The sequence below is a fragment of the Miscanthus floridulus genome, chromosome 1 (assembly GCF_019320115.1).
Source record: "Miscanthus floridulus cultivar M001 chromosome 1, ASM1932011v1, whole genome shotgun sequence".
Classification (NCBI taxonomy): Eukaryota; Viridiplantae; Streptophyta; class Magnoliopsida; order Poales; family Poaceae; genus Miscanthus; species Miscanthus floridulus.
This window is the reverse complement of record NC_089580.1, coordinates 140,051,836-140,078,157: the sequence shown is the minus strand read 5'-3', so window position 1 is coordinate 140,078,157 and position 26,322 is coordinate 140,051,836. Positions and strand designations below refer to the sequence as shown.

The 26,322-nt window shown below is 53.2% G+C and overlaps 1 protein-coding gene across 2 annotated transcripts; it reads right to left on the bottom strand.

Annotated features, from left to right (window-relative positions):
- Window positions 1–553: 553 nt before the first annotated feature.
- On the bottom strand, window positions 554–7,248 carry LOC136542400 (uncharacterized). Of its 2 annotated transcripts, none has more exons than XM_066534807.1 (10): window positions 7,048–7,248; window positions 6,460–6,503; window positions 6,205–6,331; window positions 4,677–4,809; window positions 3,764–4,200; window positions 2,796–3,114; window positions 2,394–2,646; window positions 2,199–2,288; window positions 1,185–1,625; window positions 554–1,079 (listed from the first exon to the last, which is right to left on the bottom strand). In XM_066534807.1, exons 1-10 carry the CDS (start codon window positions 7,079–7,081, stop codon window positions 708–710), a joined length of 2,250 nt encoding a protein of 749 aa, XP_066390904.1. In that variant the 5' UTR covers window positions 7,082–7,248; the 3' UTR covers window positions 554–707. The 2 variants fall into 2 exon arrangements, with proteins under 2 accessions (XP_066390904.1, XP_066390914.1); XM_066534817.1 differs by having other exon boundaries at window positions 1,185–1,592.
- Window positions 7,249–26,322: the final 19,074 nt, after the last annotated feature.

Below are 26,322 nucleotides of genomic sequence, written 5' to 3'. Positions count from 1 at the left end.
TGGGCTGCGTTCTCACTGACGCGTTTATGTAGAACCGTACCAGCTACAGTTGGCTGACGTAATTGTTCTGTTTCTTTTTTTTTTTTTTTTTTTTTGCACTCACCTCTATATGACCCTATTCCCTCTTTCATTTTGTGAGGTTATTCCTCGAGTAAAATAGACTTAAGCATTTTGCGGGGCGGAACAGACCGAAAACCCCTAGCTATTTCAGGCACTTTTGTGAAATTCATTTTGTGAAATTTTATTTTTTATTTTATTTTGTGTTAATAGTTGTGAGTCACTTTTGAGAAGCAGCTAACATCTACATTTTGGATCACTTTGACAGCACAAAGTACTACTTTAGCAGTAATGCAATGCGGCATAATGCTACTACGCAACATTTTGCTTTGGTTTGAGTTGAAGATTTTTTAGGTGAGCTTAGGCTTCTGCGACCACCAGTAATCAAATCAAATGGCAATTCAGTTTTATTACTTTTATAATAAAATTTTGGAACAAGAAACTGGAAGTAAACAGTAAACAGTAAACCAGATATTCATGAAAATCACAACGGCACTATAAAATGGTTTCCCCTTTTATCAATAATATAAAACAAAAACCTGGTAATCATCAGGTCTATCCTGCATATTACAGCGTGGCACTTCAATTAGGTTCTCTCTCAACACGGAACCGAAATTTCACTTATCCAATCATAGAAGCACGTCAAAATCTCAAAAGGATTGGGTGGTCCAGCCAAGATGGCCAAGCTGGTTCTGTTGAAATGCTCCTACTTGACTACCAGGAACCATGGCAGCCATGTCCAGGCCTAGATTTCCTGCCAATGGCGGTGCACCCGGCTGATGTACCATGGCCTGCGGGTTCTGCACCATAGTCATTGATGTTGGGTGCAGTGCATGCGCAAAGCCCGGGTACTGCAAGTGAGCAGGATGGGAAGGGGCGGGATTGAAGGCAGTGTGGCCACTGTGTGGTGGTAAGTATGCTGCATGGGGGGACACTGGTTGTCCCACCATATTGTAGAACGGTGCAGATGGCATATTGGGACTCTCTCTATGACTTTGAACCCATAAATCTGCTGTTTCAACCTGACAGTCACGGAAAATAAAAGGCTATAGTCATGCTTATAGATTACAACAGGAACCAAAGAACCTTAAGAAATAGTTAATGGTCCAGAAAAGAGTTCACACTACCTGTGGATTGGGTGCATAGAGGTTGGTGTCCTTGTATTTACTCATATTGGTATCCTCAATAGCACCTGTGCCGCCAATTACACCGTTACTGACAGGGTAACCATTATGATTTGCATAGCCATATCCAGCAGGGGCTCCTTGAAACACTTGCTTATACTGATGGTTTGATCCATATTTCATGCCACTGGCAGCTAGTTGCGAGGCTCCATTTGGCATCACCAGATAGCTGCTGGCATGTGGCAACTGAGGAAATGCAGGGTTGCTTGAATAGTTTGGGACAACCATTGGAGACCCAAACTGTGGTGAGAAAACATGCCGATATGGCAAAAAGTTTGGATACTGAGGCACTTGGAATTGTTGAGAAAACATCTGGGGCACTGGTTGTTGAGTTGTTGTACATGCAGGTAACTGATAGGCATTTACAGAATGTAAAACCATGGCCTGCCAACATAATCTCACATAAGTTGTCGTAAAGCCTTGCCAATGAACATAGGCCTGGGGCAATGGATAAGCACTAGCAACAGAATCCAGATACTAGCATGATTATTGCTCATGCAGGTTAAGAGCCAACAGCCATGCATCATACAATACAACCTCTGAAAAGACATACTAGCCTAGAGTGTAAAGTAAGGGAAATAAGGCAACTAAATATACATCCCATCTGGCACTTCATTGCAAAAACTTAGTTGTTTAGGTGCACTTGATGTTCGTAAAGGTTACTGAAGGTCCAAATATGTACTAATAGTAATAGGAGTGCAAGTCCCTGACGCAACTAGATGCTAATAGGTTCTTATAGGCAGGTTCTCGAATAAATCTTCATAATGCTAAACAATGCAAATTTTATTAATCGCAACTATAAACCTACAAAAGGAAGACCCCATGAGTGCAAAAGAAAGCAGAAGACAGTCAATTTCAACCTTAAAACTCTCACGCTTGAAAAGTTTGCAAACAAACGATCCAGATAAAATTACAGTTTCTAAACATATCAACCAGGAAACAGAATGTTGATCTTACCTCAGATGAATAAGCCATACTTTGGGTTGCTTCACCATCCACAACTTTAGTAATAAATGACATCCCATAACCAGAATCTGGCTCGTATGCCTGGTACATCATAAAGTGTAAGTTTAAGAAAAAAATCAAAAGTATATAAATGAGTAGTACAAAGAAAGCAAATAAAATGTTGTCATATGTTTTCAAGTGAGATACCTTAAAATTCTGTGTAGCTTCCTGATGCTGGAGTCGAGGTTGAGAATGTGTGACCTTGCTTGAAATCATCTCATTTGTTCCATACTCACCGACAACACCAGGACTCCGAACCTCCACACACTCCGTCAATGACTGCTGATGTTCAGAAACTGAAACAGCAGACTCTGACTGTGGAAGTGGACTGCAGGAAACAACATTATCCATCCTACCATTAGGAGTCCCATCGGTTGATGTGGAATCCAATGCTGCCAGGCTGTAGGCAACAAAAAAAAACAAGTCTCAATTTAAAGATGAAATAGTTTTAAGTAGACAGTCAAGAAAAATTGTCAGATGGAAACACTGGAGCTGGTACAATTGCATCTTGAAACATGCTACAAAGTATTAGTCGAAAATGCTTCGGACCTTGAAGGAGAGTGATCATTCAAGTCTTCTTTAGCCACAATATCATAAGAGGCTGCTAAAGAAGCCTTTGGATCAATTTCAGATTCAAAAGAACCAAAGATGAAATGAGTTCTTTCGGAATCTGGTATCCTGATGTGCTCCGGTATAATAACATGTTCATGTGATACATTAGCATGTGAAAGCTTCTTAGACAAAGCAGACACTTCTGTTGTACTTCCATCATCAACAGGTGATGGAGCAGCAGGAGGTGCAGCAGTAACTCCATGACTGATAGAGCTGGGGCTTACTGATTTGGGCTTCCACTCCAGATGTGGGCTAACTGCATACAAGTGAGTAGTATTTTTAAACATCAATTTGCTAGACCAAGGTAAACCAATAATAAAGATGGAAAAAGCACAGCCTATCCCTCCAGAAATGCATATAAAAAAAATTCCACATGGTTCCTTGATGACAGTTAAACATTTTTCTGATTTATTAAAGGCTGGTAAAAAATTCAATAAATCTAAAATGTAACCCCTTTCAGTGTGACACTGATAGCATCTAGCTTCCAAGTAGCTTAGGATAATGTGGTGCAAATGTAAAGAGAAAATATGGGTCTAATGGATGGGGAGTTCCAGAAAAAAAAAATGAAGTTTTACTCGGTGAATGCCTTATTAAATAAATCACTAATAATTTTCTGCATAGAAGTATAATATGAACATGCATGTTCATTCATGATGTCTTACTCTTACGGAAAAAATAATTATGTGTGACAAAAAGTTGGACATAGGCATCATAATCAAGCTATTTGTTTATTTATCAAAAGATCAAGATTTGTCATCGTATGAAGTTCCCATGGAAATGCTAACCTTTTGTATGACTAACATGATGAGATTGCTTATTGCTCAAAGGTACAGGCAAATTAAAACGGTTATTTCTCAGAGAGACACTAGAGAGTCTAGATTGTTGCTCTTTTGAAGGATTATTACCCTTTGGTGCTGATACCACTTTGACTAAGCCATTAGAAGCAGATGTGTTTGTTGCTGCACTATTAGATGGCCTTTGCCTAGCACCAACTACTCCAACTTCACGCTTTATGGCTCCAAAAGTTCCAGCTAATTTAGAACCAGGAGAGGGTACATGGATTGGATCTGATGAAGAACAGCAAAGTTCACCACCAAAATTATTTTTCCCTGATGCTGCAGTGTCCACCGTGTTCTGGTTGCCCTTTCCAGAAACTGCATGAGAACCAACCAATGATGCTTGTCCCCCTTCAGACTGTTCCAACTTTAGGACAATAGAAGGCTTGACTTCCTTATCATGGGCTTGAGTAGCACTTTTGATACCATTGTCAGCATGAGCTGCTCCATGCCCATTAGCATTGCAAGTAACCAAGCGGTGTTGGGCAGCTAGCTTTTCAGTTGAGCTTCAGAAACAGGATAACGACATATATGAACAGATGTGATACTGGTGAAAATGATGCAGCAAAGAAATAAAGCAGCTATCAGATCATAAAGCAGAGCAGCCAATAATGCTAGTAAACATACACTAAAGCAATGCAAACAGTTAATAGAAATATGTTGATAAAACTACTAAAAACATGAAGAAATGAGGACTGCCACTTGGGGTGGGGGTGGGTGGGTGGGGGCGGGGGGTGGGGGGTGGGGGGTGGGGGGGGGGGGGGAGGTTCACATATAGCAGCCATATAAAAAATACAAATAACACAGATGGAAGAAAACAGTGCGTAAGATTAAGAATCCACAGCTATATCCATAATTTTGTGTTATGCAATTATCTTGAAATAATGCAATATTTTCTAATAGTGAGTACCGCTACAATGTTCCATTTTTTACATGGAAAGAAGAATACAAAGGGCCATAGAGGACGGCTGGCATACTCTACCTTTTATCTCTAACATTTGAAACAGCACATTCATTGCTAGAATCGCCATTCTGAGATGCTTCTGGCAAAGTGTCACTAACTTTTTTCAGTTTAATTCTGTTATCTTTGACGATCCGAAATTCCTGTGTGACTCCTGAAAGTGTCCAATGTCAAAAGGTTAAAAGAAGCTTTATTCCAAAATGCTGGATTAATAAACACAAGTGACGAATCATAATAACTTTTGTACTTCAATGTTTTAAACATATAACATAGGTGCTAGTTACTGATATACAACATAAGAATGAAGCATCTACTGCTGCCTCAGAATATATAGCCATAACCACTGTGAAAAGTTAATAGATGTTACATAAGAATGCTATGCAAGTACAAGAGGTCAAGAACTTCCATCTTGCCATAGTATCCACATATGTCAATGTTTTATCTGAGTAAATAATGTTCCATATGTTTAATGTGTTTTATGAAAACATGGGTGGTGGCTAGAAGGCTAAGAGCAGAAGCAAATAGGTTGCTAGGTTGAAAATAACTCATATGCAACAGTAGCAACAGTAAAACTGAGCAAATCAAATAAAAAAAACTCCGGCTTTATGTAGAAACGTGCTACACATTATAGGCATCTGTTTTACAACCAAAAAATCACCATGCATGCCACAGGCTCACATAAGAACATATCTAGAAAATTATTCTCAGAACAATCAGCATTAAAAAGGCGAACTGAAGGATTAGTATGGCCAGCGATAGCTGTACTTGAAAAATATATTACAGCCTTATAGGGTATTTTCTGTTTGGATGAGTCAACTTGTTTTATTTTGTAGACTAAATTAAAAGTTCAAACCACTTTATTTGGCCTACAAACTTAGATCTGACGTGGAAGTGTGAGCTAGTGATGGGATAAGTCTCTGTGTTGGCTGGTCTTTGTGGGGCTGCAGCATATGGTCCTTGTGGCTGCATGGTGGTCTTGCTGCCCATCAAGGACAGCATCCTTGACTGGCTAGGACAGCATCTTAGCATTTAGGACAGCATCTTAGCAATCTAGGACAGCATCTGTTTAGCATCAAGGACAGCATGTTAGCATCTAGCATCTTGGCATATGCTTGGCTGGCTAGCAGCCTATAAATATGTATCCCCAACCCCTCAGGTTGGTATGGCATTTGTGTGAGAAATAAACCAGAAAATTGCCCCAACTCCTAGTGTCATCCTCTCTCGATGAGAGTAAGAATTCTGCTACTACCAAGAGTAAGAATTCAGCGACTAACAGCTAGAGCCTTAACAAGCAAGGCCTAAGATGGTACCATTAATGTCCGAGAAAATATCAGCTTGATCTTGGATTTACACAACCTATATAAATCATAAATACAAATAAAAACTATGGTGCATACTGTACATAAAAAAGGGAGGCAATCTTCTGGCTAGGTCAAATTTTTCACATAATAATGCTTCCAAAAGAACTGCAGAAAATATACTCTGCTGTTCTCTATGAAACTAAAACATGCCATTTTATTTTGTAAGCATGTTGCATACGAAGGTTTACCAGGCAATGAACTTCGAGAGTAACCTCCTCTAGTAATATTTCTATTGAAAACTCTTCCAGGTCTTGCCCATTCTGTTTTCCTTTCTTTTTGCACCCTGATAGCATTCGAGCCTTGCTGACTTGTGTTCTGCAATGGTAGAACAAACTAAGCATGAGATGAGACATGGTAACAGTAGTTACAACTCATTCAGATGATATTTCAATAAAAAACAAACGACCAAACAGAACAGCAGCAACCGGGAAAATAACACATACATCTTTATTGCTGTCATGACGCTTTGTGCTGTTATGAAAATAATCTGCATGGGGCATCAAGCAATAGTTAGCACTTGTGGCATTCCAAAACACTGAATGTGCTCATAGTCGTAGAACAAAAGAAAACATCTATCCCCTAAAGACCAATGCTCCAATGCATAGAGTAAATATCTAGGCCTTGGCATTAACAATTCCTATTCCCAACTCTATTCCCAGCTCCAGTGGTGTGGGTAAAACAGGGCACGGAGGTGCAGTTCGGGCTGAAAATTCAGAAGAAGGTGATAATACTAGTGAATAGTACTTTAGGTTAATTACGCCACAGGACAGTGTCGGGTGAATGCAACACACGGAGACCAATCTCGCGCACAAGCACAATCAGGAGAGCCGAATAACAATGGAGTTTATTATATCCCACAGGGGACAGCGCCACAAGCCAACAACGCGAATTCGCCGTAACTAAACAGATGGATCGGAGTATCCATCCATCCCTCGCAGGACAGGAAGTAGGGTTAGGTCCCGATCGCTATTAGTTCGAGAAAGAGGATTCAACAAATTAGAGCGCGCAATCCGAAAAAGGCTAGGGCTCACCGACAAAGCCGGAGGGGCCTCCCCTCGACGCCATTACAGGAGACGAGAGGAGGGGAAGAGGGCGACGACGACAAAGCCGAGTCCGGCGTGTGTGGTCTCGCTGGAGGGAGGCGGCGGGCGTGGGCAGGGGAGGAGGCGACGAGGAGGGTTCTGCCTTCGGCGGCGCGGGAGGCAGGGATGGCTGGAGCGGTGTGGTTTCGCCCTGGCCCTTGGATGACGATGGCGTGCGAATACGATATGAGACTTCATGGGGAAGTGTAGTGATTGGGCCTCGAGCCCAGACGTCCCGAGGCCCAAATGTACATTGCAATGAATTTGGTTAGGCCGAAAAAAAATATGTGTAATTTCATCTAAGTTTCCTCACCAACAAATAACGAATATATCCTCGACTCCTCGTGCCTTATCCGGCTTTTCTTATAAACTTTTCTCTAAATTCTTTTTAGAAATATTACTCTGCTAAAATAGAATTACTTGCAACAATCAGTTAAATCATTTAGTTACTAATAAAGATTCGCTGAAACTATTTGGGCCATGTTTCTGGTTCAAAACATAGAAACGCTTTTGGATGCTCCATGACAAATCACATTCCTAAATAGGGTTTAGTTTATACTCTTGTGACCAAAAGGACTTTAGAGCATCTCCAACAGTACTACCTAAACTAAACTACCTAAATGTTTGTTTAGATAGCTACCTATTTTTCTATTACCCAAATTTTGCTCTCGACTCAAGCAGTACTACCTAAAACAGATTACTCAAACACATCCTCGTAGAGAATGATAGGCGGGTCCCACATGTCATTCTCTCTTCCGTCTTCTTCTCCATGGATGAAGTTGTCACCAAAGGAGGGGAGGAGGGGCAGGGCCGGTGGAGGCGCGGCCACTGTCGTGGAGGCCGGATCCGCCATGGTCCGGTCAGAGGTTGCGCCGGGAAGTCGCCTCCCACCGGTGCCGGGGGAAGAGGAGGTCAATGTGCGCCAGGGAGGGAGTGCCGCCGCGCTAGGGAGCAGGGCCCCCGCACCGGCGAGCAGGGCCCACCGCGCGTAGGGGTAGGGCCGCCGAGGACGGTAGCGCGACGGGGAGGGAAGCCTGCGGGTGCGGAGTCGGGCGGTTCCTAGCGCGTCGTGAGGAAAAAGAGATGAAGACAAATAGGTAGCCGGATTTGTTGGCCCAATAGATGTAGGTAGTATGAGGGAGAATTACTTAGGCCAACAAAAGTAGGTAGTCTGATAGGTAGCCTGTTAGAGTATGTTTTTGGCACATTTGCTAGTATATAAATATCTATATCTATATCTATATCTATATCTATACCAATATTAAACGGACTTGTTAGCGCTGGACGTCCGATCGAGCGTTAGTGTCGGTGTTTCGGACCGAGGGGTCCTCAACCAACGAGTGAATTTGTGCTGCGTGCCCCTAATCCCGGATGGTGATGCAAAGAGACACAAGGTTTATACTGGTTCAGGCAGTCGACGCCCTACGTCAAGTCTGGGAGATCGATCTTGTATTCCTTGCACCGGAGTGCTCGTAGTAGGGGGTTACAAGCTAGGTGAGAGAGGGAGCTAGCCCCAGATCTCGGCGGGGGTGGTGCGGGCTGCTTGAGGCGTTGTTCTCAAGCAGCGTAGAAGCGTGTAGTTTGAGTTCCTCTTTCTACTCGTTGTTCTCCTCCCCCTAGAAATGGTACCGGCTACCTCCTTTTATAGCCACAAGGAGGAAGCCAGAAGTACATGAGAAGGCTACTATTTGCTGACGTATTCTGCTCCCTGGAGCAGCGTGGCGTCGTGGGAGTTCCCGTCGGTGTCTAGTCGGTGTGGTTTCCAAGGCCGGCGACATGCTGCGCTCCTGTACATTTGTTGACTTGGTGAAGTGCCGAGGCCTGGTGGCTGCTGTAGTCGGTTGTGCCGAGACCCGTTGCGCTGAGGCCGAGACCCGCTGTGCCGAGGCCTTTGCAGGTGGCAATGTGGGGTCTTGGCGGCCATCGTCGTAGTTGATTTAGGCGAAACAGTGCGGAACATGCGTCTACAGGATACGGTACCCTGTATTGTCAGTAAGGGATGGTAAAAAGGCGATTTGACCGTTGTCCCGTCGCTCCTGTCGTGGCGCACTGCCGATCGTGGCTTACGTAGTGGGTGCAGCTGGGCGCATTAATTGGATGCGACAGCCAGCCAGAGCGACTTTTGAGGCGGAGGCGATGAGGTTGCGGGACGAGCCCAGCCTTGGGAGAGGCGGAGCACGGCCAGTTCGCCCGAGGCCCTACCGGGAGTCTCGGGCGAGGCGGAACTCGGTCAGTTCATCCGAGGCCTATCGGGGGTCTCGAGCGAGGCGGAGCGGTCGGTCCGCTGGTCCCGAGGTCACAGGAACCCAGTTCTGTCTCCCCATGTCGTGTTCGTCCTTGGTGCAGGAGTTTAGGCAGCACAGTAGCCGGTAACCCCTGCACAGTCCCGTCGTGGACGGCAGGGCGCTGACGTGACTGACGTCTGGTCTGCCACTTCGCTGTACTGTGCCGTCGTGTGGTTGTCGGAGTGGTTGAGCGCCTTGATTGGATGTGATGTCCAGCCAGAGTAGTCTAGTCAAAGCGGTGGTCGTGGGGCTGGTGGCGAGCCGGTCTCGTGCGAATCGGAGAATCGCAGACCTCGGTGGGGGGGGGGGGGGCTTCGGGCGAGGGGGCCTCGGGCGAATCGGAGATTTTGGCTGAGACCTCGTTTGTCTTATTGGTTCTTGTTTTTAGGGTCTAAGCAGTTTTTTGGCTCTCGCTTAGGGTACCCCTTCTCACGGTATCCGACAGTAGCCCCCGAGCCTTGGGGGGAGTGGAGGCACTCCCCCTGAGGTTCTGACGAGAATTGGCTCTTGATAGTTCCTGTCGGGATGGTGTTTCGTACTCGAGGTTTCGGTGGGTGCGCGTGAGCGCACCCGCCGGGTGTAGCCCCCGAGGCCCTGGAGGAGTGATTTTACTTCTTCAGGGGCTTCTTTCTCTTTCGAGTGAGGGGTTTTCATTGTGTTTGCCGAGCCCATGGGTGCGAGTTCGGATCGCTGGGCCTCGACGATGCTGCGGGAAGAGCCCCTTAGCCTCTGCGCGGGGTGAGAGGGCCGTCAGGGGTCCTCCTAACTTTTTGTACGACCCTCGCGCTTCCTTTTCGCTCGGAAGGAGGGGTGGAATGTGCCACGCTACCCTCGGTGGGCGCGAGCGATGGCATTTCCGGTGAGCTGTTATCGGGTAAGTCCGAGTGGAGGCCCGTACCCCGTTCGCTGGGGGTCGGCTAGCGGTCCGGAGACGCGCTCCAAGAGTACCGGAGGGTTTCTCTAGTGGGTGCCGAGGCCGTTCGCTGGGCCTCGGTGGCTCGGTGCCTCCCTACGGTGGGATCCCATTCGGAAACCTCTCTGTCGGTCTCGGACACGACTCAGGGCGTCCCAAGCGTTTCGCTTGCTTGGACCTTGGCCTCGTACAGGCTCGCCCATAGTCATCCCTGACTCTGTTGACCTGGGGCAGCTGTCGAAACCCCTGGGGGCCCAGCCTTCGAACCCCTGGACCGTAACGGGCTTGGGTCGCTTGTCTTTATCTTAGGTGCAGGAAGAGCCCCCGAGCCTCCGCACGGAGCGAGAGGGCGGTCAGGGGTCCTCCCGACTTTTTTGTCCGTCCCCCGCACGTCCTTTTCGCTCGGACGAGGGGTTGTTTGCCGAGCCCACTCGTGTGCGAGCCTGAGCCGCTGGGTCTCGGCAAAGTTGCAGGGGGAGCCCCCGAGTCTCTCGCACGGAGCGAGAGAGCGGTCAGAGGTCCCCCTGGCTTTTGGTTCGCCCCTCGCGCGTGAGGGTCTGTCTGCCGAGCCCCCCTCGGGTGCGAGCCTAGGTCGCGGGGTCTCGGCGTCTTTGCAGAAGGAGCTCCCTAGCCTCTGCATGGAGCAAGAGGGCCGTCAGGAGTTCTTCTAGCTTTTTGAACGACCCTCGCACTTCCTTTTCGTTCGGAAGGAGGGTTTGTTTTGCCGAGCCCCCTCGTGTGCGAGCCTAAGCCGCTGGGCCTTGGCAATGTGTTGCAGGAAGAGTCCCTTAGCCTCTGCGCGGAGTGAGAGGGCCGTCAGGGGTTCTCCTAACTTTTTGTTCGACCCTCGCGCTTCCTTTTCGCTCGAAAGGAGGGGTGGAATGTGCCACGCTACCCTCGGTGGGCGCGAGCGATGGCATTTCCGGTGAGCTGTTATCGGGTAAGTCTGAGTGGAGGCTCGTACCCCGTTCGCTGGTGGTCGGCTAGCGGTCCGGAGACACGCTCCAAGAGTACCGGAGGGTTTCTCTAGTGGGTGCCGAGATCGTTCGCTGGGCCTCGGTGGCTCGGTGCCTCCCTACGGTGGGATCCCATTCGAAGACTTCCCTGCCGATCTCGGACACGACACAGGGCGTCCCAAGTGTTTCACTTGCTTGGGCCTCGGCCTCGTACGGGCTCGCCCGTAGTCGCCCCTGACTCTGTTGCCCTGGGGCGGCTATCGAAACCCCTGGGGGCCCAGCCTTCGAACCCCTGGACCATAGTGGGCTCGGTGCCCGGTTCCTTCGCCTGAAAGGAATTGGGTGGGGGTTATTTCTCTCCCTATGGCTAACAACGGCAGGCGCATCTTTTGAGGCAGCTTTTTCGGGGAGGCGAAACGGCGCCTGCTGCTGCTGCGGTTGGACGTGACGGGATGTAACTGTAGGCGCGTGGGCGGCAAGACCGGATCTAGATAACCGCAGCGGATTTTTTGGGGGAAACTTCCCCGATTTCGTCGCCCGGTGGTTTCGTCTCGTCCCTGCATAAATACGCAAAGAGCCTCGCCCTCCCCCTCCTTACCTTTTCCGCATTCGCTTTCGCTGCCTCCGTGCCGTTGCTGAGAGCATAGAGCGCCGGGGAGGAGAAGGGCGAGAGCGAGAGACTGAAAGAAAGAGAGAGAGAGATTACCGCCGTAGCAGCGTCCCCCACCGCGCAATGGCTGGTGGTCCCGTCATCCTCCCAGCGGATCCCTGGGAGCGGTCTGACGTCACCGAGGAGAAGCTGCAGTCGCTCGTGGAGGCCGGTCTTCTTCACCCGATCACCGACCCCAACGAGCCGGAGTGGATCGCTCTGGGGAACGAGTCGGAGCCGAGGCCACGTGAGGGCTACGTGGTGAGCTTCGTCGTCTTCCACGAGCGAGGCCTCGGGTCGCCGGTGGATCAGTTCATGCGGGCGCTCCCGCACTACTATGGCGTGGAGCTTCACAACTTCAGCCCCAACTCCATCACGCAGGCGGCCATCTTCGTCGCCGTCTGCGAGGGGTACTTGGGGATCGCTCCCCACTGGGAGCTATGGCTCCACTTGTTTCGAGCGACGTTCACCACCAAGCCGGGGGGAACGAAGGGGGCTCGGAAGGTGCTGAGGGTCGGCGGCTGCACTCTTCAGGTGCGCCAAGACCGGCAGTCCCTCTACATCCCGGCCCAGCTGTCATCGTCCAACCGTCGTTGGTATGACAGCTGGTTCTACCTCCACAACGACGACGGAGGACTTCCCCCTTATACCGGGCGGGTTGTAGAGAGTCAGCCAGAGAGATGGGGATACGGCGTCATCAAGGTCGATCAGCCTAGGCTAGAACCGCTCTTGAGGGCCTTGGGGAAGCTGCGTGACCGTGGCCTTTCGGCGGCCGTGGTCGTGGCGGCTTTTCACCGCCGGAGGGTGCTGCCGCTGATGGCTCGGCGGCGGCGGCTATTCGAGATGACCCCGAGCGATCCGATCACCGGTATCAGGATGTCTGCCTTCACTCTTACCGACGACGAGACCCTGCGTCGGGTGAGAGAGGTGGTAGACGGGAAGCCGAAGATTGACGATTTGATGCCGTTCCCGATGCGCCCGTCGTGGGGGCACATTTCACTGGTAAGTTGGATGTTGTCGAGGCTTTCGCGGCCTTCTTGTTTTTCACCTTTTTTGTCTGTTGTCTTACTTCGTCGTTCCCACAGGGGATAAGAGACGTGCGAGACTCCCCGCCGCCCGTTCCCGAGGACGCCCGGCGGTGAGCCGTGAACAGGGCGCGCGCCGAGGAGCAGAAGAAGAAGAAAGACGCTAAGGAGGCGAAGCGCACGAAGAAGCTCCTCGCGCGCGAAAAGCTGGATGCCCGTCGCCGGCGTCAGAAGCTCGACGGTCTCCCGTTGGAGCCGTCTCCCTCGTCGTCGGTGTCGGATTCTTCGGGTGATGGCGGCGGGCGCAAGGTGGGGACGGCCTGCCTGGAACACCTTCTCGACATTAGGGAGATGGTGCCCAGGGCGCCGGCAAGGAGCCTGACGCTCCTAGGAGGAGGAGGTGTCCCGGGGCCGGTGGCGGCCCGTCCCGGGGCCGAGGCCGGACCGCCCGAGGCGCGGGTGTCGGAGGAGCGTGCCGTCAGCCCGATGGGCTCGACGGTGGAGGTGGAGCGAGCGACGGTGGGGGCGACCCCATTGTCTCCGCGAAGGGTCGAGGAGGTGCTGGGGTCCAGCAGAGGCCAGCTGGCACCGGTGGACACAGAGGCCGTGCTGCTGCCGCCACCGCCGCCGTTGCAGAGGAGGCTGGCGGTGCCGAAGCGGCTGCATCCCCGTTCACGGTAAGCGTCTTTTCTGGTGGAGTCCGTAGTACTTCTTGTTTGCCCCTTGGTCGCATGCTGACCTTGGGAGTGTCTTTGCTTCTAGCCAGAAGCATCTGGTGGAAGATCCTGTCTTGGCGCCCCGTAAGGCGCTCAAGGTGAACGTTAGCTCCTCCGCCCATCAGGCAGCGGAGGCGCAGGCTGGCGTGCAGCGTGACGCGGCGTCGGGCGGGGCCATTTCGGAGGAGGCGGCTGCCCAGGAAAAGGGTGGCGAGGCGGTCGTGGAGCGAGTGGAGGAGGAGGAGCCCACGCCCCATGATGTTGTGGGTCTTGGGGCGAATGAGGCTGGGGTGTCCACCATTGCCGAGGCCATTGAGGGTGACGCCGGAGCCCCTAAGACCTCCGAAGTCAGGGCGGTGGACGCCGGGGCCACCGAGGTAGAGATGGCGGAGGCCAGAGCCCCCGGGTCCGTCGAGTTTTGGCGCCGCCCCTGGTTCAGACAATCTCATCTGATGATTCCTCCCATGGGAAGGAGGCGGCGGACATCGAGGCGGCCAGTACCGCAGAGCAGCCAGTCCCAGATCCCGCCGAGGGGAGTTCAGCCCTTGTCCGGCTATGGCCCGAGCCCCGTGGGTGGAACTTCCCGCGTGTTTTCTAGCGGAACCGGGCTGACCCTGAGGGGGAGCCCGTGTTCGCCCTTGAAGATATCGCAGAGGGGGGGGGGCGATGGGATACCCTCGAGCAATACCGCCAACTAGCAGTGCAGTCGCTGCAGACAGCGATGACTATTATGGGAGGGGACTTGCCCGGTGTCACCCAGGTAAGTACTTTCCTCTCTCGCGCCGCGTTGTTTTCTCTCCGAGCCCCCTTGCAGTGTTTGACATGCGTTTTTTGCCTCTTTAGGAGCTCGAGACCCGGTCCCTTGGGAAATCAGTGTTCCTACGAAGGGAGAGGGATATCTGGGACCAGCTCCGGCGGTAGAAGGGCCTGCTTGCCGATGCCCAGGGGCTTTTGTCGGCGCGGAGTGCGGAAGTGGAGGACCTCTGCCTTCGTTGTGCTGACCTTCAGGCCGAGTCGGCCATGGCTAAGGAGCAGTCTACCCTTCTGGTGGCGAGGATCAAGGAACTGGAGGAGGAGCGAGACTCCTTCAGGTCTCAGGCCCAAGAAGCGACGGCCTCTGCCAAGGCCACAGCCGGGCAGCTGGGTGCGGAGCAGAGCGAGCATCAGCTGACGAAAGTCGCCTTGGCAGAGGCTACCAAGGCGGCCGAGGCCTCTCAGGTCGAGGCCTTAGACTGGAAGAGCAAGGCCGAGGGTAAGTTCCGCTGAACTGTGCTCCTTGTTCTTTTTGTCCTGGTTCGTGTTTGACTCCTGACCCCTCGTCGCGACGTAGATCTGGAGAAAGAGGCCTCCCAGGCGGCTGAGGCCTCCGTCGCAGCGCAAGCGGTGCTGGATGTTGAGGTCCGGGAGCACGAGGCGCTGCGCAGCGCTGTCCGTACCGCCTGCGAGGCCCTAGACGTCGAGGGGGTCCAATCAGCCAGCTCCCTTGGGAGCCGCCTGATTGCGTTGAGCGGTCGCGTCCACGAGAGGCTCCGGGGGGCGTTGCACATGGGTGTCAAGCGCGCCCTGGCCGTCGTCTCCTCGCACTACGCCATCAACCTCGAGGCTGTCAGCGACGGCTACGTGTTGCCAGAAGATGACGAGGAGGCTGATGCAGAGGTCGTGAAGCTGTTGGGGGCGGCCGAGGCACCTGGCACAGCGCTGGCCGGTCTATTTGAAGAAGAGGTGGTCCCTCCCGCGCCGGCCGCCGATCCTTGAGCTTTGACCTGGGCCAAAAGGGGCCATGTAACCGGATTGAGTTAGTTGCCATACCGTGACGTTTTTGTGGCCGTCGAGGCCTTTAAAGTATTTGCGTATGTGCGTCTTTTAACCGTTTTCTGTTCTACTTCCGAGCCTATGCCCTCTGTCTCGATCTTGGGAACCCGCAAAGAAATTCCTCGAACCTAAGCCATCCTTTGGCGAAGGGTGGTGAGGGAGCTGCCGTAGCCCAGAGGCGTAGGCCGTTCTCACGACTCGACCGGCCCTTTGGCCTCGAGACAAGCTTTTGGTCTTTGGGTTTCTTGTGAAGGTCCCGTCGGAGCGCGAGAGAGTTTGGCGTAGAAATTTTTTGAAAGACCATTAACAAACGGTGTTCGGGACTTAGGGGGTTCCCCCTTTTTAGCCCCCGAGGGAGGCTCGGCTTTGCAGAGGCAGAGCCGAGTCTCCCTTATAGCGCTATTGTGGCGTCGAGCCCCTATTGATAGACAAGCTCTCTGCACAGAACTTCCTTGGAGCCTACGCTGTCCTTTGGGTGAAAAGGTGGTGAGGGAGCTGCCGTAGCCCGGAGGCGTAGGCCGTTCTCACGGCTCGGCCGGCCTTTTCGCCTTTGAGACGATCATACGGTCCTTAGGTTCTATACAATCGACTTGTCTATAAGGGGGCTCCTCGAAAGATTATAACAACTAAGAACGCTTCTTTATTGTATTTCGAGAAACAATGTAAACAACGTTTGGAAATTTAAGGGTAGAAACGACGTAGCTGTTCTATGTTCCAAGCGTTGGTGAAGATTTCAGCCCTTCTCGTTGGCTAACTTGTAGGTCCCAGGGCTTCAGCACTTGAGCGACGATGTACGGCCCTTCCCAGGGTGGGGTCAGCTTGTGGCGGCCCTTGTTGCTCTGCCTCAGTCTCAGCACCAGGTCGCCCACCTTCAGGTCTCGGCTTTGGATGCGCCGGGCTTGGTAGCGTCGTAGGGCTTGCTGGTACCTGGCTGAGTGTAGCAGCGCGACGTCTCGGGCTTCCTCCAGTTGGTCGAGGGCGTCTTCGCGGGCTAGTGCGGTTGCTTTGCTCGTTGTACGCCTGTAGCCTCGGGGAACCGTATTCTAAGTCAGTGGGGAGGATGGCCTCGGCTCCATAGACCAGGAAGAACGGTGTGAATCCCGTGGCTCGGCTCGGGGTGTTTCTTAGGCTCCAGATGACTGACGGGAGTTCGGCAAGCCATTTCTTGCCAAACTTCTTCAACCGGTTGAATATTCTTGGCTTAAGGCCATTGTAGGATCATGCCGTTGGCACGCTCTACTTGGCCATTCGTCCTTGGGTGTCCTACGGCCGACCAGGCCACCCGGATGTGGTGGTCGTCGCAGAACGTTAGGAACTTGCGACCGGTGAATTGTGTCCCATTGTCAGTGATGATGGTGTTAGGAACCCCGAACCTGTGGATGATATCCGTAAAGAACAGCACCGCTTGCTCGGATTTGATCTGAGTGATCGGACGAGCCTCGATCCATTTGGAGAATTTGTCGATGGCTACCAGCAGATGGGTATAGCCCCCGGGTGCCTTCTGCAGAGGCCCAACCATGTCCAGCCCCCACACAGCGAATGGCCATGTGATGGGGATGGTTTGGAGGGCTTGGGCCGGGAGGTGCGTCTGTCGAGCGTAGTACTGGCATCCCTCGCAGGAGCGTACTAGCTTCGTGGCGTCGGCCACCGCCGTTGGCCAATAGAAACCTTGGCGGAAGGCGTTACCCATCGAGCGCCCGAGGCGCCGCGTGGTGCCCGCAGACTCCCGCGTGCAAGTCCCAAAGTAGGGATTGGCCAGCCTCGGTGGTGATGCATCGTTGGAGAATACCAGATGGGCTATGCCTATACAACTCGCCGTTGCAGAGGACGTAAGTCTTGGCTCGTCGCGCAAGCCATCGGGCCTCAGTTCTATCCACAGGAAGCTCTCCTCGAACGAGGCGATCAAGGAAAGGGACTCGCCAGTCCGTTCCTTGGTCGGCCTTGGGAGGCTCTGCGTCAATCGCCATGGCCTCGGGCTTGGCTGGCGGGGTCTCGGTGGCAGAGGGGGCCTCGGGCCCTGCGGTGGGCTCGGCCGATGGGCCCTCTTCCGTCGCCGAGGCGTAGTCGACGGATGGCTTGTGGATGTCTCTGGCGAAGACGTTCGGGGGGGACCGGGGTCCGCGCCGACGCCATCTTTGCCAGTTCGTCTGTGGCCTCGTTGAACTTTCGTGCGATGTGGTTGAGTTCGAGACCGTCGAACTTGTTCTCTAGGCGACGTACTATCGTGCAGTACGCCTTCATTTTGGGGTCATGGCAGCTTGACTCTTTCATCACCTGATCGACGACGAGCTGCAAATCACCCCAGACGTCGAGACGTCGCACTCCAAGTTCGATGGTGATTTGCAGGCCGTTGACGAGGGCCTCGTATTCGGCCACATTGTTGGAGGCGGCGAAGTGAAGCCTGATCATGTAGCGCATGTGTACTCCAAGGGGCGAGACCAGGAGCAGGCCCGCGCCAGCCCCAATCTTCATCAGAGACCCGTCGAAGTACATGGTCCAGCATTCTGATTGGATCTGAATGGGTGGCAGCTGTGTGTCGGTCCACTCGGCTACAAAGTCGGCTAGGACCTGTGATTTGATCGCTTTCCGAGGCGCGAAAGACAAGGTTTCCCCCATAAGTTCGACAGCCCACTTGGCTATTCTACCCGAGGCCTCCCGGTTTTGGATTATCTCTCCCAGAGGAAAAGACGACACCACAGTCACCGGGTGGGACTCGAAGTAGTGACGCAGCTTGCATCGAGCCAAGACTACGGTGTAAACCAGCTTCTGGATGTGGGGGTAACGCGTCTTAGTCTCGGAGAGCACTTCGCTGATGAAGTAGACAGGTCGTTGGACGGGTAGAGCATGTCCCTTCTCCTGCCTCTCGACTACTACGGCCGCGCTGACCACTTGGGTCGTCGCGGTGACGTAGAGTAAGAGGTGCTCGCCCTCGGTGGGCTGGAACCAGGACGGGGGGGTTGGTGAGCAGTGCTTTGAGCCTGGCGAGGGCTTCCTCGGCCTCGGTGGTCCAAGAAAAGCGCTCGGACTTTCTCAAGAGGCGGTACAGGGGCAGGCCTTTTTCGCCGAGGCGCGAGATGAAGCGGCTTAGGGCCGCAAGGCATCCCATGACCCTCTGCACCCCTTTGAGGTCTCGGATCGGGCCCATGTTGGTCACGGCCGAGACCTTCTCCGGGTTGGCCTCGATTCCACGTTCCGAGACTATGAATCCCAAGAGCATGCCTCGGGGAACCCCGAAGACACACTTCTCGGGGTTGAGCTTGATGCCCTTCTCTCTGAGACATGTGAAGGCAACCTCCAAGTCGCCGACGAGATCACCGGCCTTCCTGGACTTGACTACGATGTCATCCACGTAGGCCTCGACGGTTCGCCCGATGTGTTCGCCAAAGGACTTGGATCATGCACCGCTGGTAAGTAGCCCCTGCGTTTCTGAGGCCGAACGGCATGGTTACGTAGCAGTACATGCCGAATGGAGTGATGAAAGAAGTCGCGAGCTGGTCGGACTCTTTCATCTTGATTTGGTGGTAACCGGAATACGCATCAAGGAAGGAGAGGGTTTCGCATCCTGCAGTGGAGTCGACGATTTGGTCAATTCGTGGTAGTGGGAATGGGACCTTCGGGCACGCTTTATTTAGACCAGTGTAGTCCACGCACATCCTCCACTTGCCACTTTTCTTCCTGACTAATACAGGGTTAGCCAACCACTCTGGATGGAATACTTCCTTGATGAACCCGGCTGCCATGAGCTTCTGCACTTCTTCGCCGATGGCCCTGCGCTTCTCCTCGTCGAACCGGCGCAGGCGCTGCTTTGCCGGCCTGGAGCCCGCCCGGATATCTAAGGCGTGCTCGGCGACCTCCCTTGGTATGCCCGGCATGTCCGAGGGACTCCACGCGAACATATCGATGTTCGCACGGAGAAAGTCGACGAGCACGGCCTCCTATTTGCTGTCAAGGGTGGCGCTGATCTTCAGTCCTCGGCCGTTGGGGACGGTGGGATCGACAGGGACGAGCTTGACGGCCTCCGCGGGCTCGAAGGTCCCGACGCGCCGCTTGGCGTCGGGAACCTCGCTACCAAGCTGGTCGAGATTGGCGATGAGGGTCTCGGCCTCCACGATGGCCTCGGCATACTCGATGCACTCGACGTCGCAGTCGTATGCATGTTCGTACGTGGACTTGACGGTGATGATGCCGTTGGGGCCTGGCATCTTGAGCTTGAGGTAGGTGTAGTTGGGGACCGCCATGAACTTGGCGTAGCACGGGCGCCCCAAGATGGCGTGGTAAGCCCCCTTGAATCCAACCACCTCGAAGGTGAGGACCTCCTTGCGGTAGTTGGAGGGAGTGCCAAAGCAGACGGGTAAGTCGATGCGCCCGAGGGGTCGTGTGCGCTTTCCTGGCACGACGCCGTGGAAGGGCGCGGAACCGCCTCGGAGCCGTGACTGGTCGAGCTCCAAGAGCTCCAGAGTGTTGACGTAGAGGATGTTGAGGCCGCTGCCTCCGTCCATGAGCACTTTGGTAAGCCGGGTGTTGTCGACGATCGGGTCGACGACAAGCGGGTACTGCCCAGGGTTTGGAACATAATCGGGGTGGTCATCCCGATCAAAGGTGATTGCCTCCCGAGACCAATCGAGGTACCGGGGGGTGGCCACCTTGACCGAGAAGACCTCCCGGCGTTCCCTCTTTCGCTGGCGCGCCATGAGGCATGCCGAGGGTCCGCCAAAGATCATGAAGGCGTTGCGTACCTCGAGGAACCCCTCATCTTTATCGCCGTCCCTCTTGCCGGCGCCCCTTTTCCTGGCCTCATCGTCGTCGGGGAGCCCAAGCCTGGCGTAGTAACGCCGGAGCATGGTGCACTCCTCGAGGGCATGCTTCACCGGACCTTGATGGTAAGGACAGGGCTTCTTAAGCATGTCGTCAAATAGCCCGGGGCCCCGGGGGCCTCGGGGATTCCTGCGATCTGCTGTGGCGACATGGCCGGCCTCGAGGACCTCCTGCTTCCCTGGGCGACCCTTCTTCTTTCTCTTGGGGACGCGGGTGGGCGAGGCCTCGGGGGCCTCGTCCTTCTGCTTCCCCTTGGCGTCGTTGTTGGGGAAGATGGCCCCAACCGCCTCTTCGCCCGAGGCGAAGTTGGTGGCGATGTCGAGGAGTGCGGCCGCTGTGGTTGGTACGTTCCGGCCCAATTCTCGGACCAGGTCTCGGCAGGAGGTGCCAGAGAGGAATGCTTGGACTGATTTCCGAGTCACCGACGCGGGGCAACTCGGTGCATTTCTTGGAGAAGCGCCGGATGAAATCTCGAAGAGATTCGTCCGGCTTCTGGCGGCAACCTTTGAGGTCCCAGGAGTTCCCGAGGGCGCACGTAGGTGCCCTGGAAATTCCCGACTGAAGACCCTCACCAAGTCGCGCCAGTCGTGGATCTGTGCGGGAGGAAGGTGTTCGAGCCAGGCTCGCGCTGAGTCTGACAAGAACAAAGGGAGGTTGCGGATGATGAGCTAGGTCATCGTCCGCACCACCTAGCTGACAAGCCAGGCGATAATTGGCTAGCCATAGCTCGGGGTTCGTCTCGCCGCTATACTTTGTGAGGTTGGCAGGTTGCCGGAACCGGGCTGGGAAGTGAGCGTTGCGGATGGCTCTACTAAAGACCCGAGGGCCAGGTGGCTCGGGAGAAGGACTGCGGTCCTCTTCACTGTTGTAGCGACCGCCTCGGTGTGGGTGGTAGCCCCGGGCGGCTCCGTCGTCGTGGCACCGTCGCCTGCCAACTACTTCGTGGTCGCCTTGTGCCTCGCGCTGGTCTCTAGGTCGATCACGCACTGAGGGGGCCCCATTGGCCGTCGGCACGCGAGCGGGCTCGGGACGGACCGAGGCATCCTGGCCCCGACGAGGTCGCGCCGTGGGTTGCTCCGAAGTGCCTCCGCGCCAGCGGGAGGCAAACTTTCGGCCTACTGCACTGCAGCGGTCTCGAGGAGGTCGCGGAGCTCTTCGCGGACCCATCGCCCCTCAGTGGTGGAGGGCTCGAGCATTGCTCGGACCAGCATCGCAGCCGCTGCGACATTCTGGCTAGCGCGATTAAAGATTGGGGGTGGCTCTCCCCCCTCGTTGTCGTTGATGCGGTGATGGACGTCGCGGGCCCTCCGTCGGGCTCCTCCGCCCTCACCGCGCCCTTGCTGCTCCTGCTCGAGAGTGTCCCGAAGCTGTTGCAGAAGGAGTTGGTCTTGTTCGACCTTGGCTTGAAGCTCGCGGAGCTGCTCCAGGTCTGGGCGTCGATGCTCCCTGCGGACGGGATTCTCGTTCTGTGCTGCCAGGGCTTCGAGACGTGGAGGTGTGGCATCGCCCGCCCCTGCCCGGGGCAGGGAATGGTTGCCCGTCCTCTCGTTCTCTTCGCCCGCCCTTGGCATCCTGAGCCCGACGTGGAAGCACTCACGAGACGGATCGTAAGTCCCTTCGTCGTCGGAGTCGGAGTAGCCGAAGCAGTAGTCGCTTGCAGTCATGAAGCGGCGCATGGCTTCGGGGTCACAAAGACCCGAGAAGTCTGCTCCGGCCCACTCCCCGTCCTCTTCCGAGGACTCAGCGCGGGTGCAGGCCAAAGTTCCGGCGGAGAAGTCAAGGGCGAAACGTTGTTCTCCCGAGGGCTCCGAAGGCTCCGCGTGAGTGGAGGCGTAGGCGACAGCGTAGGTGGCGGCGACATTTCTCAACCCGAAGGGGTACAGAGATGGGGCTACCGCCGGAGGCGGCGGGGCAGGGCTAGCTGACGGGGCGTTGCTGCGTGTTGCCGGCGTCTCCCTTTCGCCCAGACTTAAGCTGGATAGGTCCCCAGCCAGGGACTCTGTACCGACAGCCGGGTGGGGGAAACCAGCGGTGCGCGGAGCGTCGCCCTAGTCTTGCGTGATGTTGAGGCGGTCCCGTGCACGCCGCGCTTGTCGGTTGCGGCGGGAGCGTTGGCTCGAGCGCCGCCTGCGCGTGGGCTACCGGTGCATGGCGTCATCGTCGGTCGATGAGGCTCTGGGTAGGAGGAGTACCATATCGTACTCATGTCCTAGAGAAATGAACTCTAGGCTCCCGAACCAGACTATCGTGCCGAGACGTAGTGGTTGAACGGGGTCTGCCATCCGGAACTTGCTGGGACGATGAAGCTAACACGCAGCGTGCCCCTACCTGGCGCGCCAACTATCGGTGTTTCGGACTGGGGGGTCCTCAACCAACGAGTGAATTTGTGCTGCGTGCCCCTAATCTCGGATGGTGATGCAAAGAGACACAAGGTTTATACTGGTTCAGGCAGTCGACGCCCTACGTCCAGTCTTGGAGATCGATCTTGTATTCCTTGCACCGGAGTGCTCATAGTAGGGGGTTACAAGCTAGGTGAGAGAGGGAGCTAGCCCCAGGTCTCGGCGGGGGTGGTGCGGGCTGCTTGAGGCGTTGTTCTCAAGCAGCGTAGAAGTGTGTAGTTCTATTGGTGTGTTCCTCTTTCTGCTCGTTGCTCTCCCCTCTAGAAATGGTACCGGCTACCTCCTTTTATAGCCACAAGGAGGAAGCCAGAAGTACATGAGAAGGCTACTTATTCGCTGACGTATTCTGCTCCCTGAAGCAGCGTGGCGTCGTGGGAGTTCCCGTCGGTGTCTAGTCGGTATGGTCTCCAAGGCCGGCGACATGCTGCGCTCCTGTACATTTGTTGACTTGGTGAAGTGCCGAGGCCTGGTGGCTGCTATAGTCGGTTGTGCCGAGACCCGCTGTGCTGAGGCCGAGACCTGCTGTACCGAGGCCGAGACCCGCTGTGCCAAGGCCTTTGCAGGTGGCAATGCGGGGTCTTGGCGGCCATCGTCGTAGTTGATTTAGGCGAAATAGTGCGGAACGTGCGTCTACAGGATACGGTACCCTGTATTGTCAGTAAGGGATGGTAAAAAGGCGATTTGACCGTTGTCCCGTCGCTCCTGTCGCGGCGCACTGCCGATCGTGGCTTACGTAGTGGGTGCAGCTGGGCGCATTAATTGGATGCGACAGCCGGCCAGAGCGACTTTTGAGGCGGAGGCGACGAGGTTGCGGGACGAGCCCAGCCTTGGGAGAGGCGGAGCACGGCCAGTTCGCCCGAGGCCCTACTGGGAGTCTCGGGCGAGGCGGAACTCGGTCAGTTCATCCGAGGCCTATCGGGGGTCTCGAGCGAGGCGGAGCGGTCGGTCCGCTGGTCCCGAGGTCACAGGAACCCAGTTCTGTCTCCCCATGTCGTGTTCGTCCTTGGTGCAGGAGTTTAGGCAGCACAGTAGCCGGTAACCCCTGCACAGTCCCGTCGTGGACGGTAGGGCGCTGACATGACTGACGTCTGGTCTGCCACTTCGCTGTACTGTGCCGTCGTGTGGTTGTCGGAGTGGTTGAGCGCCTTGATTGGATGTGATGTCCAGCCAGAGTAGTCTAGTCAAAGCGGTGGTCGCGGGGCTGGTGGCGAGCCGGTCTCGCGCGAATCGGAGAATCGCAGACCTCGGTGGGGGGGGCTTCGGGCGAGGGGGCCTCGGGCGAATCGGAGATTTTGGCTGAGACCTCGTTTGTCTTATTGGTTCTTGTTTTAGGGTCTAAGCAGTTTTTTGGCTCTCGCTTAGGGTGCCCCTTCTCACGGTATCCGACAGTTAGCGTCCGGACACTACCCGCATAGGGAGCGAACGAGTGCCTAGCGCGTCAAGCTCACGAGGGAGCGCACGAGCAGTGGGCCCGCAACGCCCTCGACGTCGCCCCGGACGCCGTCTACGCCGCCGACCGCTTTCCATGCACATCCCATGTGCAACACCCGGTCTATTTTTGAAACATTCAGATGCAACAGTTTTATCATACAAAAGAAGACAGAAGAAACACTTGAAACAAATCGTCTAAAATACTTGCAAAAACACCTAAAAATATTTGGAAACCATTGCAAACATATGCAACATACAGATAAAACACTTGCAAACATACGTATGAAACACCTTAAAACACTTGAAACATATACTTACAACATGCATGTATATGCAATATCCAAATATACTTTTACAACATCCAAACAAAACACTTACAATATTTGTCTGGAACAGATGGAACATATATTTGAAACATACATGTACAACCATTACAACATGTGCAACATCCCGATCAACATTTGCAACATCGATATACAACACTTGCAACATAACTCTGAAACATCTAAAATATTTGACACATACTATTACAACATGTGCTTTCAGCGTAGCATCTGCTTGCTGCTTGGACGAATGGAGGCTCATCGACGCGGAGCTCGAAGCCGTGGAGTGGCACGAAGGACCTCGGTGTGGAGCTCGCGGCAGCATGGAGGGGCAGAGGCATATGGATGAAGCGCGGCCATGAGGGGAGACGCAAGTCCGAGAGTGAGCTAGCGAACGCCTAGCGCATCGGACTCGCCGTGCGCGGCGCGGGCGGGCGCGAGCGGGGGCGGTGCGGGTGAGGGCAGGGTCCGTCCCACGAGCAGAACGAGCGGGCGATGTGGGCGGAGGCAGTGTGGGCGAGTGCGGGTTCTGTCCGAACGGACGAACACCCTATAAGGAGTGTTTTCGAATATTAAGGCCCGTTTAGATGGATTTCGGATGCTGAAAACCAGTTTTTGTCTCTAATTCCTAAAATCAAGGTTTTAAGCAAAAACTGGTGGGGGTGTTTAGATTCTACGTTTTTTAAGAATCTGACTTCATTTATTGCTCTGTGGGTAAAAAAAACTGACAAAAGCTGGGCATCAACAGCTTCCTTATTTTTAAGAATTTGACAAAAGTTGGCAGCAACGCTGCCCTATTTAAATCCCATCCAATTTTTAAAAACTTGCAAACGGCCTGTTCGCTAGTTGGTTTCTGGGCTGGTTTGAGCTGACTGGTGCTAATTTATTATGAAAGAAAAATGCTGTTGGCTGACTAGTTTGGGCTGACTGAAACTAACATGCGAAAAGGCTGAAAAACTAGAGAGATCCCGACAGAGGTAAAATTTCAATGCTAGTTTTCTCGTCCAGCCCGATCAACGGCTCAAAAGTCGACAATATTCAAGTCTGTTATACGTCCCCGCGTTCCCAAGCGTGTTCAAGTCCTTTTTGTCCCGGCGTCGTTTTCTTTTCTCTTTTTTTCCCTGCAACGTTTGCCTTTTCTCCCTTGCGCAGCATCCATTCGTTTTTAACGGTGCTAAAGTCTGTTCCATTGTTTCTTGTTTTTTATTTGTTTGCCCATGCTGTTGGCCCGGTCCATTTTACATTGTCTATTTTTATCCATCAATATTTTTTCCTTTTTTATACTAGCAAACATATCCGTAAATAACAACAGAACCCGATAAGTATATATCTATATCTATGCATATTAATAGAGGCAAAATTTCTATCACAAAATCTTTCGTCCAGCTAAGACATTGACTCGGCTACCGTTTACGTATTTTTGATCTAACCTAATCTATATTTATACCTAATAATAATGAGGCAAAATTTCTCGCCACCTATTTTTTTTTTGATCCGGCCATCCCTTAACTAACTTTGTGAATATGGAAAACTATCTATAGCCATTCTCTTTATATAACTAGCTAGAAAAATCCTAATCCAATTAGATATCTCCGATTCCAAGTAAATAGGAATTTTAATGCGAATAGGAAAAATATAATAATATGGACAACTAGGAAACTTAATCAAATTAGATCTCTCCAACTCCGAGTAATCGGAATAGGAATCTTAATTCAAATGAAAAAAATATAAGAATAGAAATCTAATAAAGAGGAAAGAAACGTAGAATTCCTTTATTTTGTTTTTTTGTTTTTTTTCACTTTTCCTGGTTTGTCCGTTTTTATTTGTTCCGTACGTTCATTTGGATGCTTTTCATTTGGCTCCGAATATGTTCTGATTTTTTTTTCTGTGGCTATTTTCT